Below are 16576 nucleotides of genomic sequence, written 5' to 3'. Positions count from 1 at the left end.
CAATATAAAGCAAACGAATCAAAATACAAAAACGTCCGAAAAATGCCTCATTGCCATGATATAGTTTTTGAAAACGTAATAAAAGACAATTTTCCGTCAGAAAAACTACTAGAAGCATACGAGGATGAGAAACGAAAGACCGGAAGGGCTTTTGAGGAAGTTGTTATGGAAACTGGCTGTAACATTCAGTCTTCGTGGCTTATACGAGTAGCAGTTAGATTTTCATGGAAAAGTAACAAAGTGTGGCTCGACAATTTTCTTCGTAATTTTATAGATAACAGCGACCATGTCTTAAGGAAATGTTTCGTGAATGAGGTCAAGAACTTGTTTTTGAAACTACATGAAAACTCGTTAAAGATTTTTGATCTCTGGGTTGGATACTCGAACCTACTTGAAAAAGAAAACGCCCCTTTCGATACCCTTGTCGTCATTACACATACACAGACAGCAGAAAAATTAAAAATATCGAAATTTTGCGGCCTTTATGTCAAGTTTCGCGACAAAAACGCATGTTCAGCTGAGGCAAAAGCCCTTTTGCAGCATGAATGTTTAGTGCCATTAAATATTCAAACACTAGTAACGGACAGTGCTATAGAAAAATAAATATCAAGTCATTCCAATGTAACATTACTCACACAATCTAGTATCAAATCCCGGGCCTTTAACACAGTTCAGCATCAGATAACTATGTGTCCATGTGTTGTAATTCATTGTAGAGTTAAGGGAATCGTCCCTTTCGGGGAATCGCCATTCCCTACAAAGATAGGAGAATTCCCTGTGGATGTACGAGAAGGATATTGCGACTTTGCAAGCAACCAGGATAAATTACAATTGGGACAAAAAATAGGACCCATGAATACCCAGTTTGACTTTGGTACGCTTGGGGGATTTGTGGACCTCCCTGGATCAAGGAAAGGTTTCATAACTTGTGCCCATGTTGTCTGCCCGAACGATATTCTCCAAAATGGAAATGTTCAAAACTTTGTCGAAAATAATGAAGTGATGATAGCTGATAAAAGCATTACAACCCAGAGAGAACCTGTTGGGATGGTGAAAAAAGCTGCTTTCCAATTTGGAGAAGAAACACAAGTAAGCGTTGACGCAGCCTTGATCGAATTATGTTCGCGATTTCCAGAGAGCGGCAACTTTGCTATTGACTGGACACAAGATAACAAAGAAAAGATTAGAAAGATGGGTAAGTTTAAAGCAACAGTTTGCCTTTAAATATATATCCACATGAAAATGTATACAATTTTTTTTTTTTTACAAAATCACTTATGAATTATCCTTTGTTTGATTAGGTTTTTCCGAAACAAACGTACCGACATTCTCTAATGGCGAAACTACAAGTATTTCATCTGATAATATCAGGAATGATTTAATAAAATGTGGAGCTGCAACAGGTCTAACTCTCGGTCGACTTCGAAGCATGGAGACACATGCATTTATTGTGAACAAAGACGTTAAGTTCTCGGACAATGTATGTAAATTTTATCATCAAATGGAGGTAATTCCGCTTGTGTACCCCTCGGATAATTTTACCGTGAAATCCTTCCCTCCCTTCATTACTCATGGTGATTCTGGCTCGTTTGTTTTCATGATAGTTCACAACAGTCCTGTGATTTTGAAATGTGTGGGTTTAGCAGTCGCCGTGACGTCATACGGGTCCTGTCTGATGACGCCCGTAGATAAAGTCTTATCCGCTTTAGGATTACCAAGTGACTGTCTTATGAAATTTAATCCCTCTGAAGCAGCATTCAATACTTCAAACGGACAGGGTGGAGTAAGTGAAGAAACATTGACGCGGCTACTTCAGAGAATGCAATCTAATATCAGTCAGGAGCTGGCAGCATTAGAAGATAACATAAATTCCAGGACAGCAGAACTGGCGGGCAGAGTATCCATGATAGAACAGGAAATGGAGGAACAGAGGAAAGAGAGTAGAATATTATCGTGGTTCAACTCACTGTGTTCAATAATGTAAAGGTCTTGTCACTATGTTCAATCTTAACGGATATTTATTATAGAAGTTTTTATTTATATGTACTTGCATTCTAAGTGTCACTGAATAAAAATGAAATTTACTGTCCTACTGTTCTGCTCAAGCTGCAAAAAAAAAAAAAAAAAAATTAGTTGATGGTACTTATGAATACCGATATGAACAATGTAACGGGGTATATAAACATGCCATTGTTTATGGCACGGAACACTGTCAATACACAGTACAGTAAATACATGTAAACTGAGCTGTAAATAAACACCCTCCCTCAATAATCAAAAGGTATTTAGAGAGACTAGAGTGGTCTGACTATCACTAATGTCTTGCAAGTTGCACCAGAGACTGTATTTTACATGTTCTATCATTCTATATCAGTTTTAAAACATCATCATTCTGCAAGCAAAAATAATAAAAGGAAAGATTTGTAAGTATTCCGAATATTCACAGATTCAAGGATGTTAAAAGATATATTCATTAGACAATTAAAGTCTTGTAATTAGGATGGAATATTTTTATTCAATGAAGTGTGTGACAATTTTTTTTAAATTAGTCTTTGAATCTGTTATAGATCCTCCTCTTTACATACATGTATTTTATTACACTTATTCACTAAATTGCATTGTTCTTTCTCTGTATCATTCATAGCCCCTACAAAACAAAGAAAATAAATAACACTTTAATATATAATCAACAGTCAAACAGACACTGGGCTCATGTTTTTTGTAAGACAAAATCACATCGAATTTTTCTAATGGCTTATTATACTAACACCCTACTGAATACAGTTTCATTTTGCCACCAAAAATTAAATTGCAGTGAGCTTTTAAATGGGTATAGCAAATTACTCATACAATAGAATAATATGGCTGTCCCTTACAATATTTTACTATAATTTTATACTATAATGTACATGTGTAGTAGCATATCATACATAACAAAAATTTCAATATTTAAATAGAAAGAAATCATGACCCATGGAAATTCATTTTAAACATTAAAAGAAAACAAGACTTATTTTCAAATTAAAAATACAAAACATTAATTCAACCCAGTAACAATGCAATGTTATACTGTCAAAACACACACAAAGTATTACTGACTGCGCAAAATAGTACCTGTCCTGTATTTGTTTGGAATTTTGCATTTGCTGATAGAATTGCACATTTAATATATAGAAAATAATACAATCCTTTTACAAATAATACCCTGTATCAGCTTGAGACCATTATCAGCCACAGGGCCAAAAGCCCAATGACTGATATTTGTGGAAAGCAGAAACAGGGTGTGATATGGTAAAGGGTACATAAAGTAACCTGTATTGCATAGGTGCCAAAACTCTCTGTTCATTACTGAATGTGTAATTTAAAAAAGTAGACACTTACTTGATCATGTGAGCTACTTCCCAGTTTGTTTCTGATACGATGGGGGACTTCACCATGGTGCCGTCCTTTGTAATGATAACGACTTCATACTGCAAAACACACCATAGATCTTAGTCACAGGGACAAAAGAAAAGAGTAACAAAAGAGAATTGAAAACAATTCACTTTCAGCAGGAAATGGCATTCAAACATACACTGTATGGTTAAAAAAATCTATCATTATATAAAAAGGAAATTTCATTCAATTGCATATACATATTTATAATCAGGTTTTGACATTAACTTTTATGAATACTAGACCAGTCGGGCTACTTCCCATAATCTTTACTAGCCCTGACCATAAAATCACTAGCCCTGACCAAACTTGAAAAATTTTCTTTTTATAACCTGCTATTATAATGGAAAAAAAGTTTCAAAACCATACTACAGTGTATCTTTCGCACTTGCTCATGTACCCAGTTTGACATACTGTTGCATAGGTAGCAGCCCATCGAGCCCATAGGTAGCAGCCCAATGAGTCAACATGCGAATATTATAAGCTTTAAAGAACATTAATTCAAGGAACTTAAATAAAATTATTACCATAAATATACATTAAATAACTTAAAAACTATATTATTCAATGACTATTCATACCAAATGATACTGAACAAAGCTAGTTTCGATTGTGACTCGTCTATTACAGCCTGGCTCAAAAATAGCAATTGTTTCATGCCGGGAAGTTTTCTTTTTCAGAGCAATGGCTGTGTTTGCAATTGGAAAATTAAGAAAATTTCTTTAAAAAGTTTTTAGAACATTTATTTGAGAGACTGAAATGAGGGTTAACATTTATTTAATCCACACGACCAGTCGGTCTAGTTCATGAACATTTAACACGACCGAACCACGCATTTACTAGACTGGGTCGGTCGGACGTGCCTTAGTGTCAAACCCTGATAATATAACAGTGAATGCATGTACCAAATTTGTACTTCAACTGCATATATATAATGAATTTGATTTGAACAAAACTATTAAATTTGTGTGATTTACTATTCAAAATCAATTGATAAGGTCAATGAAACCTTTAAGTATCTGTGTATACCTTGTTGAGAGATCGAGCGTCCCTGTAGTACAACACTTTCATACACTCATCTATCTTCTTCTCGGCCTCTGCTAGGGACATTTTAGGATTGGCTTCATAAGCATCACGCAGCAAAGGCTACAAAAAGAAAGCAAAGTGTTAGCTATAGCATGTATAGTAAATCAATTTATCATAAAGCTCTGATCACTTCTGACAGAAATGAATATTTTCAGCATGAGAGTGAAGAAAAAAAATAAATGCATATATATGGTAAAAGACACTTCTTTCAATCAGACAAAGATTCAGTACTCAAAACACTTTTTATATATCTTAGAAAAAAAAATCTTAGTATAGAGAAAACAATGGGAAATAGTTTTTAAAACATGAATTATCTTAATTAGATATCCAATTTGTTTGAGATTTGAATGCTGAAACTCAAATTCTGTCAAGACCATAGATCCCATAGACATGTATTATTGTTTGATATACAGTAGATCAATATACAAATCATGTACAGGGTTCGAAATAAACTTTTGTAAGCACTAGTCCGTATGGACTAGTAACTTCCAGTTTTCACTAGTCCGTTGGTCCACCTTTTGTCTTATGATAATGATAACATACCGATACTCCTACTTTGTAACTTTAAAACACCCCCCTCCCCCACCCCGAACTACTTTTATGAGATAAACTTTTGGAATAAGAAATTAAATTATAATTAATCTGTAGCTAAAGAAATAATAAATTTGCAAGGTATCAAAAAAAATTTTTTTTTTATTAAATCATAAAAAGAACCCCCCCCCCCCTTGGAAATGTTAACATATGGAGTAACATAAAGTGTCAAAAACAATTAAAATAATGAACGCATATTTTTATAACTGTATCATTGAGAGAGAGAACAAAAAAGAATGGAGAAAAAGGTTGATTAACATATTTTTGTGCATTGCTGGTATTAGTCTCACCCCTGACCTAACATTACAGATTAACAACTGTGATCAGTGTGTTAGTAAATATTTTTTTTAATAATGTTTATTGTATTTGTACCATTATAAATCATCTGTGATCATTTACATGCAGATGTGTTGCAACACTAAATTTTCATTGCCTTAATTAAGATACGATATTCCCATATTCCCATGTTGATTTCTCTTATGATTTTGAGAAAGTCTACTGTTGTAGGCTGTAAAAACAGCTTTTAAACAGAGAAAATTTTCAATATATTTACTTTTCAAATAAATGAAGACGATTTTGTGAAAGTAAATAAAAAAAATGAATGGCGACTAAACAATACTACCCCTCCCCGACCATGCCCATCCTTTCGTGAAAATCTTGCAGTTTTAATTTTTTTTTGTCATAATCGCCCATTGATCCTTGAAATGCTTATGCTCACTAAGTTCTCTAGTTATTGTTTACACATTGGTTTAATGATAAAAATGCAGACTTTTGTGCTGATAAACAGGCGTTCATTTGAAAGAAAACATTGTGGAAAAATACTAAGATTGAATTTTCACTAGTCCGTACAGACTAGTGCTACATGAATTTTAGTAGTCCAACACAATTTTCACTAGTCTCGGACTTACAGACATGAGCTAATTTCGAACCCTGATGTAAGATTTTGTTATTTTGAACTCAACAGGACTGACATCAGACAAATTCAAGATATCTGAAGGTTTTCAAATAACTGAATTTTAATTAAAAACTTTTAATTTATTATCAGAATCCATAGTATTCAACATAGATCTGATGTATTTTAACTGAAAATCATCAATCTAAAATAGTGACAATCTAGGTTTTTTAGATCTAAAAATTTCTGGAGATCACAGTCTGAATTATTTTCTCTTGTATAAACAGTCCCATAAAATTTCTCTATAAAGCTGATATTTTTTACTTAAATTACAATATAATAATACATCAGTTTAATATCTGTTACAATTTTTCCAAGTCCAAATAAGAGTTATTCCCCTTCAGCAATAAGATTTACTTCTGTATCATTATGATCTTTTATAAGTATGAGCTGTTATTGTTATGAATTTACTGTGATGTTATGATCAAAATTTCATGCCATCTCTCATAAATCTGCATTCTGAGCTTGTATTATGTCAAATGTTTACATACATATTTTGCTAGGCAAGTTTCAAAAGAAAAACTGCTGTGTGCAAAATTCAAGAATATTGTTTGTGAAATCTTTATCCAAGAGTACGATGGAAAGAGGGAAAACAGACTGACATGCTAAAAATTTTTCAACCTCAAACAACCTGAAAGTGATTGATTTGTTTGCAAGAAAAATTGCAAATGGCCATTATTGAATTTTAAAGCGGGAAATATAAAGATACATCTACATCTCTGTGAAGTGATATCACAGGAATGATGAAAATTTTATTTAATATTGATGAGTGACTTCTTACCACTGCAAGGTATGCTCCAAATCCACAGGCAATTGTTGGATCATTGAAGGCTATTCCAATCTTGTCTATATAACCTAGGAACCTGAATGTGAAAAGAGAGAACAATGCAAGATTTTACTGCAGTTACACTGCCTGCTGCACATAACTCCTTAGGAAATACAGTGACTTAGCTGCAATAATGTAGCCCTCTCTGATTTTCTTTTTTTTTTTTTTTTTTTGAGAAAATATCAGATTAAAAAAAATTGGAGAGGGCTACATTATTGGAGCTAACAGTGACTCTGATAAGAAGTTACTGAAATCATATAGTATAAAGCTGCATATTCTAGCAATCACATTTACAGAAAAACTACATGCATTTATCTGAAACAATAGTTATGAGAATCATTCATGGTAAACAATTAATTCTATATGCTATCTTATTTAAAAAAAATATTCCTATTAATCATTTTGAATTACAGTCATATTTTTTTTTTTAATCTATGATCTAATATTAAGGAGTTTCCTCTAAAATGAAACTCCAAGAATGTTATCATCAATATAAATAAACTATGCAAGCTTCTTGCACAGCATATCCCCCTCACTCCCTCAGTGCCTCCCCTACCATCAGTGTCACCTCCTGTCCAGACCCATTAACAGTTCTTGATCTTGCACTCCCCCCCTCCTTTCTTCCTCCTTTCCACACAAACTTACGGTTCTCCATCTTGTAATCCACCCACAACAAATGTGTTCCACAGTGGGTTAAAGTTAGACCTCCTGTTGTACAGGACTCGGGTCATCCAAGAAAACAGACTTTTAGGTGTGTATTGGAATCCGTCATTTAAGCACTCCTCGTCTATACTAAAAACAGAAAAAGTCATGTTTTAATCTAACTATCTAAATATCTTTGTTAAAGACATCAAACAAGGTTTATATGCAGATAATTAACAGCATTTCCAAAAGTTTAAACTCTTAAACTCTAAGCACTTACTGAAATATTCAAATTTGGACCAGAGAAAACAGAAATTCTGGCAATGAATATTAATTTAATCTTGTCATATTCAACTTGACTCTTTCATTTTCTTTTTTAGAGAAATAAATTCATGCATGTGAATTCATTCATCATACTAATAATTTATCTAGACATTGAATGTACATCTGTAAATTTCATTTTCAATCTGTTCAATATTGTTAATCTTTTCCTTCTCACTTCTATCTACATGATTTAAATCAGATCTCATTACTCCTCTGAAAAAATCAAACAGTTTTTTTTTTTTACTTCATAACAAGACAATTAAGATACTTTTGTACTAACACTCTTTGTTCAATAATGGATTTCATGAACTGATAATCAGCATAATCCCCGCTTATACCCAGGGCTGTGGTATCATTGACCTTCATTACACGAGAGAGATTCCTATAACGAGCCAGGGAACCATAAGACCCCAGCATATCAGCTGCAATTATAACACCGCCATCAAAACACAGTCCGAGAACAGATGTACCTGTTACTGTTGGTGCTCTGAAATTACAAATACATGTATTTATAAAATCATTATAATATGTGGTGGCTGGGGAAATCTTGTTGGTTATTGTTATGCCCCAAAAGGAGTACTCGGACTGGCAGGAATGGTATGCTGTCAGTTACCCTATTCCTTTGAGAATTAAATTTCACACATTTGACAAAATTTTGAAGAAAAAGCACATTCTTCATGATCTTTAAATGGGTATCCTCACAGATTTGTATTAACTGCTGATATATAATACATGATAATTAATAAACTAAAACATACAGTACTCTAACAAAACTTTTTTTTATTAAAGTAACAGGTAATCAGTCAGGGCTCTCGATTCTTAATAATTGGGGCCATTTAAAGACCCCATTCCCAATTCAAAAAAGGTACCTTTTTTCCCAATTTAATGTTTTAATTTTCCCAATTGGTCACTTCCCCAAATATTAAAGAACATTTAGTAAAATATGTAGTTCCTAAATTTGTTATTCACATTTCTCTATATTACAAAACAGAAATTTAGTTGATAACAACCACCAGAAACTCAATATATAATGAATTTAATGGATATTGTCTAGTTATGATTTTCCCAAATTTCCTCAAAAGGTTACTAATTTTCCCAATTTTCACGGCCCCTGCCCCAGTCCCAAAAACCCATGTCAGTACTATATAAAGTGTACTATATGGGTTTCAATCACAGTCCCACAGACTTTCAAATACAATGCTTCTGAAATGACAGTATAATTATGTAGGTCTTCAATTAGGCAGGCCATTATAAATGACAACAAATTAATAAAAGTACACAAAAATTCAAGTATCAAGGTGAGAATATAACATGTATTTGCTGAGGAGAAGTTTGACTACTAGGCCTATATTAATTCCACTGTCTTTTGAGGTTTATGTGTTAATCCAAGAACTTCTCATAACACAGAAGCACTTACACTGTGTACAGTGATATATAAACATTCCGAAATTCCTCTATCTAACTTGCTTTGTCCTAACATAATTTTGCACATTCAAAAACAATTTTAAACGAAAACATCACCATTTAAGTCTCTCATATGAGAATAAAAACATATTGAACGGCTTTATATACAACTGCAGTTTACCATTAAAAAATCGGCGAACCGCAAATGAATCAGCAAAATATAGAATTGGTCTTATAACGTTAAAAAATACATCTACAAAATGATAGAGTACTTACAAAGTTCTTTTAGATGCCCCAACCTGTGAGGCTGGTTTTGTGTCTAAATGGCCTGGGAAATTATAGTATGAACCAGGTTGTGGGCCATTTCTCCAAAGCTCTGTCGAAATAAGCGAGGTCTCCATTTTTTTCTTTATTTCACCGAACCTCAAGCCCGAGTTTTTTCTAACCGGGCTCGGGCTCGAGAATCATGATAATGTAATCGATTTTCCTCTAGTGTTATCTTAGTCTATTCATGATGAGTCTAGAGATGTTCCTTATAAGGCCATTAAGGGGTGTATTTATGGTTTGAGTGCAGATTTTTTTTTACAGAAACCTCTTTTCGTTGATGTCACCTAAAATGTAGAGGAAAATAATAAACACAGGTATAAATGCAATCAGAGTATGGATATCTTACGCGTCTTACTTTTTGGGTTAATGACATTTTTTAACAAAGCAACACAAATGATCAGAAAACGTGAATTTTATATTTGCCAGAGAAAAAGATAAGTGACCACTGACTTTGACCGAAGATGTCAGAGGCACAGGCGAGAGATGGGTCTGATTCTACAGAGACGGGGGAAACAGGTAATAATTCCTACATATATACAGTCAAATGGAGTTTGTGAATTTGTTGTATTGCTCAATTGTTGAGCTGTTGAGTTCAATTTTATAATTCAATCCTGTTAGTGAAATATACTATATATAGAGCTTCTTAAAAGACATGCATTCACATTCAGATGGAAATTTTGACTCAGGTTGATAATTTACCTAAAGGTCATTAATGATACACAGTTGAACTTCGGTATCCCAAACACTGATATCTCGAATACGAATGTCAGACACCTCGGCCCAACGACTCCTTGGCCCATTGACATCTCGGCCCAATGACACCTCAGCTCAGACAGGTCGGCCCAAGATTTAAGACAGGTCGGCCCACCTATAAGACACCTCGGCCCAAGCAAAATTTCGTTACGAAATATGTTATATTTCCAAATTGTGACTTAAATAAAATATTGATTGAAAAAATAATCGAATATTTTTTTTTAGATTATAAAAGACCTTCCATGAAAATTTTGACTATAATCAAGGAATGAGACAACATATAATTAAGGTGCTACCTGATAAACAAACAATGCCGCGGCGCATCCTTTGTAGTCTCAAGTGTGTGTCATACTGGTGACAATGAGGGGTTAATTACGAGCAGGCCTAGCTGTGAGATGGTACATTTACATCCATTAAATATTTTCTATTTTATTTCCTAAGAAAACACTCACGAAAGTTAACATTTTATCAAACAGTTAACAGAACTTTTTAAAATGCCCCTTGTACCTTCATAAATTCATTTATATTGCTAAACTATCTATAGCTCGAGGCTGTTTTTCCCTATGCTTCCTTGATCTATCAATGTGTGCTTTTCAGTCAATGAAACATAAAATTTTAATGCAAGATTAATGCTTTCAACCATATTCAATTTGTAGGGGAAAAAAAATCATAAAGGCTGCATTTAAATGTAATACATTTCTTTTCACAGATTATTGACCTATCTCAAATGTTTCAAATCGTCAGAGAAACAATGCATTTAATGATACGATAACATACAATTCTTATAATAGAAATATATAAAATCATAAGAAAGAATTTTGCTAATATGTTGAAATCTTAGTATTACATAGCATATATATTGCACATTTTCCACAAGAGAGGGACTTGTACTGTATGATTTTAGTTATTTAGTTATAAATACAAATGAACCAATTATCTATCATAGACCCCCCTCTCAATTTGATTTTTATGAAGAAAATCATTTAATCGTCAGAAAAAATAATAGTATCTATAATATTATTATTCAGACACTGGATTAATTATTTCTATCACAAAATTTTGCTTGGGCCGAGGAGTCTTTTATATGGGCCGACGTGTCAATTATCTTGGGCCGACCTGTCAGGGCTGAGGTGTCAAATTTGACGAGCTGAGGTGCCGTTGTGCCGAGATGTCTGTCTACCTCGAATACCATGGATTGTCAAATTGATTTGGAAGTCCCTATTACTTATTCTTTAGGTATTTTACCCTTGATATCTCGAATCCTCGGATATCTCAAAGTTTTTTCTCAGTCCCATCATGTTCGAGATAAAGAGGTTTGACTCTATCTATGAAATTCTCGATTGATGATGACAACATTGTCAAGAATGCATGTATTTTTATATAGTCACAGATTTTTCAAATCATTTTTTAGATGTGCATTAATTGTTATCACAATATTGCAGAAGCTTGAACAATATACAACTTCTTTGCTTATAGAAAATATAAAACAAGAAAGTCTTGATCCTAAAGAAAGTGAAAATCAAGCAACAGAATCCAAAACTGAAAACGAGGAGAAACAGGTGGATCCAGAAGTAAATGAAAACTTAGGAGCGGATCCAGAGGAGGATGGAATGACAAGTGTGGATCCATCAGTGGTGGAGAAGTTGTCATTAGGATTACTGGAAATTTGTCTGCCACCTTTACAGAAATCCAAGAGCTCACTAGATGACCTTATGTAAGGTTTATAGAATTAGATGTAGAATTAAAAGATTTATATATATTTGTTCACATGGTCTTGGCTTGTATTATTTCTCTCTCAGACTGCTTTTAATTGAAAAAAAAGGAATTCTGAAGATCAGACATACAGTGAAACCTGTCTAATCCGACATGCACTGGGAGATGAATTTTGTGTCGGAATAGACAGGGTGTCGGATTGCACAGTGTAAAAAACATGGAAAATAGTAAAATGGGAACGAAATTTAACGCTGGAATTCACAGTGTGATGGATTGCACAGGTGTCAGATTAGACAGTTTTCACTGTATTACACATTTTCTGATAACTTCTTACTTCATGCAGAGGGTTTGACACTAGGGCACGTCCGACTGACCCAGTCTAGTAAATGAGTAGTCTGCATGGGCAAGTAATTTTAAAAATGTACATTAAGTAGACCGACTGGTTGTGTGGATAAAATAACTGTAACCCCCCCCCCCCATTCCTCTGTAGTATTTCAAATATTAAATTGTGAAAATCTTCACAGTGGTTTCAAAAGTTATCTCATTAAAATTAGCAGATTAAAAAAGCTGGAAAAAAGTATTCTACAGTAGAGGAAACTCACAGATTTCCTACCAATTGTCTGATAATTTTTAATGTTTTCTATCCTTAGGCATAATCAGCAGTTCCTGGTAGAGTCCGTACAGCAGGAGAATGCTAAGTTTACAGATTGTCAAGACATGGAGGAAATTAGTAAAACAGTAAGCAGATCATCATCATATTCTTGGAAACTCTGAATCCTTAAAGAATTATTTTGTTAAGTAGAGTGTGTGAAAATCCTGTGAACCAGCTAGTTGCTAAAAACCATATTATACTTATGGCTGTCCAGTCAAACCTCCTTATCTCAAACTTGAAGTGACTGAGAAAAAAACAGAGAGATATCAAAGAGTTTGAGATATTGAGGCTAAAGAAGATGTGTCTACCAAAATTAGGACTTCCATCTCTCTTTGCCATATCCAGGGTATTGAGATAAATGTACACAGTTCAACTGTATTTGTAAGTCCAGGTTAATGTACAAAACTTTTATTGAACTGTTATCTGTTATAATTCATTGTCATATGGATGTTTAAAAAATGTAAATTAATTCATTGTAATTTTGACTCAACACTGTCTGCTTGGCCTGATGTTTAGCTTAAATACATGATTGTATAATTATACATATATACACAAATGCCAAATCTTGTTTACTTTAACAAGATGTACTTATAAATGTCTAGGATAACATGTACTTAATATACTACATGTATATCACATAGTTTGGCCATCAGAATTGCCAAGTGTGTTTCTTAGAAAATTTTCCTTTGAAGTATAACAGTTAGTTGCACTAACAATTTCTATAAATTAGAAATTATAAGAGGCTGAATAGAGTCCAATGTTATTTATTACAAGGGTCCTTTTCCTTCTAAAAGTTACTATGATTACTTTATTAAATGCAATTGATTTGCTAGCACTCTTATCCATAGATGGCCCAAGCAAAGAAATATCACATGAAGTTGATCAACCTCAAGAAAGAGATGAATGCTTTGTCTGAGAAAGCTGCCAAGCTTAAGGTAAGTGAAAGAAAGAAATCTATAGGTTTACCCTGATGATCATAGTGTAACGGGAGAGGAGAAAAATGCAGCGGACCAGACCGGGATTCGAACCCGGACCCCCTAAATCTCCAGTCAGGTGCTCTACCAACTGAGCTATCTGGCCATCGGCGATCGAATCCGTCTGACCACCACATTCCTCCCTCCTTAAAGGTCTTTGGCCCCCCAAAGACTCCAACCCAGGCTCATCCCTTGCAGGTCTTTCACCTGTCACTTCCAGGGCATGGCACGGCACCAAATGTAACAGGAGAGGAGAAAAATGCAGTGGACCAGACCGGGATTCGAACCAGGGCCCCCTGAATCTCCAGTCAGGTGCTCTACCAACTGAGCTATCTGGCCACTGGCGATCAAATCCGTCTCACCGCCACAATAGAATTAAAGTAAATTGCCTGTTCAATGTATGTATATTTGTGAATGCCAAATAAAGCAAAAATCTCACTGATAGGTATACAACAGGCATGTAGCTGGACAAAAAGAATATTCACATGCATTAGTAGTTTTTGCTATGAATCAGGTTAATTTTTGACTCAAAGTTAAATCCAGAGCACTTGTATTTTTCAGGCACATTTTTTATCTAGCACTGTGCATGTTTTATAGGATTTATTATTTGCAAATTTCTATTGTAAGGTTCCTTGATACTCTGATAAGAGAGATAACTCTTACTGGGTAAATGTCAATTATTTCTTTTCAAATTTGTCAAATTAAAAATGTCTCTATTTAATCAGTTTTGTCTTGCAAGCTATGCTAAAATTGTAAAATATTTTAAAATTTCTTCTGGGAAATTATCAGCATTAAAGCAACATTATATATGAGTGAACAGAGAGAATGTTTTAATTTTTTTTTTTTTTAATGATACTCATGTTTTCTATAATATCATCATTTAATTCTTATCATTCTTGAAATTCAGTATGACTTTAATTTCTATTTGAAATTATAGAGACGAGCTGTGAAGATCCAGCAGCAAAAACAAAAGGAGGATCTACAAAAAGTTCACCAGCGGGAGCGGGAACAAGAGAGAGAGAAAATGTTAGAGGCCAAAGTTGTCAAAAAGCCCCAATCAACATCATAGCATCATGAAAAAACATCTAAGTTTACTACATGACATATGTTAGACTAAATAATGCAATCTGAGATGAATCTATACCATCAAACAGACTCAGTCTAATGTATTATCTAGTCAAAGTTATAGATACTAAGAACTAACAATCTGACAAAATTATATCCGTAAGTAACTGTTAGTTAATTTTTGTATTATATTATGATCCCTCGGCAATGAAGTTGAAGGGGATATAGGAGGCACATAGTTGGGGGGGGGGGGGGGCTGTCCCCTCTACTTCTCTCCAGAAATAACCTTTTACTATAGAAAATGTTTATTGAAAGGCTGGTTGGCCCGCACTTTTTGTTGAAGCTTAGTTTTAGGGGCCTGGACACAGATTTGAAGTTAATATTTTACATGTATCAAATTTTCTGTATAATATCATGACTTCTATGTTGCTATAGCATTTCACATGGAAATATATTAAAAGCGCATTCAGAAACTTCTTTTATCTGGAAATTATTAAACTATGAATTTCAGGATGCATTTGATTGGCACATCCTTGCACTTTCACAAAGTAAACTTTATCCTTAATACTAAAGAAAAGTATAGAAATTTTGTTGTGTATGAATGAAAAATATCAAAACTATAATCCAGAAAATTGAGTAGAAATGTGAGAAAGCAAAACCAACTCATCAGTATTGTCATTTTATGCTCAGTGATGTGTGCAGAGTTTAACAAATTGAACACACCTGGTGAAACGTAAACATTTACAATAACAGAGCTTGTGCTCCATTTACAAAAACATATGTTTGATGTGATGTAAAGAAGAATATTGTTGTCATTGAATTCTAAGAATATTCATGTAAGTTTAATTCATCTAACTGGTTTTAATTTTTTGAATAAGCATAGAAATTTAAAATGTAAACAATGCAACTGTGTCCAGACACCTTTAGCTTTGAATCATGGTACATGTAATTTGGTATGTATTAATAGAATTGGGTTTTCATAGTTGCTTGTCAAAGTTTTTTAGGAAAGTTGTCCAAATTTTTTTTCTGGCTGCCCCCCCCCCCCCTCCACTTTCAAAAATGATACTATGTGCGTGTATAGTAACACAGTTGTGAGTGTTTGAAAAAAGTGATAACTTATATAATTTTCTATTTTTTCAAGGAGATGCTCAACTTTGCTGTGCCCTTGTTATTTGGTAATTTTATTAAATGGGACAAATATTGTACATCTATATCATATTTTGTACCTTAAAACTAAATTTGAACATGAACAAAGGTATGATGTTAATTAATTGTTCGTAGCATATAATTAATTATATGAGAAATGATTAAATTGTGGTATTTTGTTTTACACTGAATGTTAGAGATGCACATAATTCAATATGAAAAAATTTTATTGTCTTTCATGGAAGTTTTATATATAATCATAATTATATATTAAATAATTAATATTTAACATGAATATTTTGCAATGTACATGTATTGTTTATGTAAATTCATTGTCAAGTACGTTTGTGAAATGAAACATGCATTGATGAATATTAGTTTTAATGCAAATGCTCTGATTATCATAATTGTGAGTTGAAATATATTTTACACAGGCACTTAATTGGGGGCTGGAACCCCCCTCCCTCCCCATCCATTTTTTATCCTTTTAAATCTGGGATTGACACACATATCAGTCGAAAATGATATGTTTAAAAACAGCTTATTGAGACAAAAGGGTAACATTATCAATGTCTTGTGGTGCAAATAAGAGTACAAAAATAGGAAAAAGGTGTGTTGACCCCAGATTTGAAAAGAAAAAAAATGGAAAAAGGGGGGGGGGGGTTCCAGTCCCCAAGTGCCTGTGA

At 33.6% G+C, this 16576-nt stretch overlaps 3 protein-coding genes across 3 annotated transcripts; 2 read left to right on the top strand and 1 right to left on the bottom strand.

Annotated features, from left to right (window-relative positions):
* Window positions 1–458: 458 nt before the first annotated feature.
* LOC133189516 (uncharacterized) lies at window positions 459–1984 on the top strand. Its single transcript, XM_061324865.1, has 2 exons — window positions 459–1195; window positions 1302–1984. Exons 1-2 carry the CDS (start codon window positions 688–690, stop codon window positions 1982–1984), a joined length of 1191 nt encoding a protein of 396 aa, XP_061180849.1. The 5' UTR covers window positions 459–687.
* Window positions 1985–2495: 511 nt separating this feature from the next.
* LOC133189478 (proteasome subunit beta type-4-like) lies at window positions 2496–9683 on the bottom strand. Its single transcript, XM_061324847.1, has 7 exons — window positions 9537–9683; window positions 8137–8343; window positions 7536–7682; window positions 6846–6927; window positions 4465–4581; window positions 3382–3470; window positions 2496–2647 (listed from the first exon to the last, which is right to left on the bottom strand). Exons 1-7 carry the CDS (start codon window positions 9659–9661, stop codon window positions 2635–2637), a joined length of 780 nt encoding a protein of 259 aa, XP_061180831.1. The 5' UTR covers window positions 9662–9683; the 3' UTR covers window positions 2496–2634.
* Window positions 9684–10016: 333 nt separating this feature from the next.
* On the top strand, window positions 10017–14987 carry LOC133189477 (biogenesis of lysosome-related organelles complex 1 subunit 6-like). Its single transcript, XM_061324846.1, has 5 exons — window positions 10017–10103; window positions 11817–12054; window positions 12704–12791; window positions 13554–13640; window positions 14617–14987. Exons 1-5 carry the CDS (start codon window positions 10049–10051, stop codon window positions 14746–14748), a joined length of 600 nt encoding a protein of 199 aa, XP_061180830.1. The 5' UTR covers window positions 10017–10048; the 3' UTR covers window positions 14749–14987.
* The last annotated feature ends 1589 nt before the right edge of the window (window positions 14988–16576 follow it).

Source organism: Saccostrea echinata, unplaced genomic scaffold (genome assembly GCF_033153115.1).
Source record: "Saccostrea echinata isolate AGI-Se365-2 ecotype Australia unplaced genomic scaffold, CSIRO_AGI_Sech_v1 ptg000018l, whole genome shotgun sequence".
In the NCBI taxonomy this organism is placed as follows: Eukaryota; Metazoa; Mollusca; class Bivalvia; order Ostreida; family Ostreidae; genus Saccostrea; species Saccostrea echinata.
Note: the sequence above shows the minus strand (reverse complement) of the source record. Positions and strands in the feature narration are given on the sequence as shown.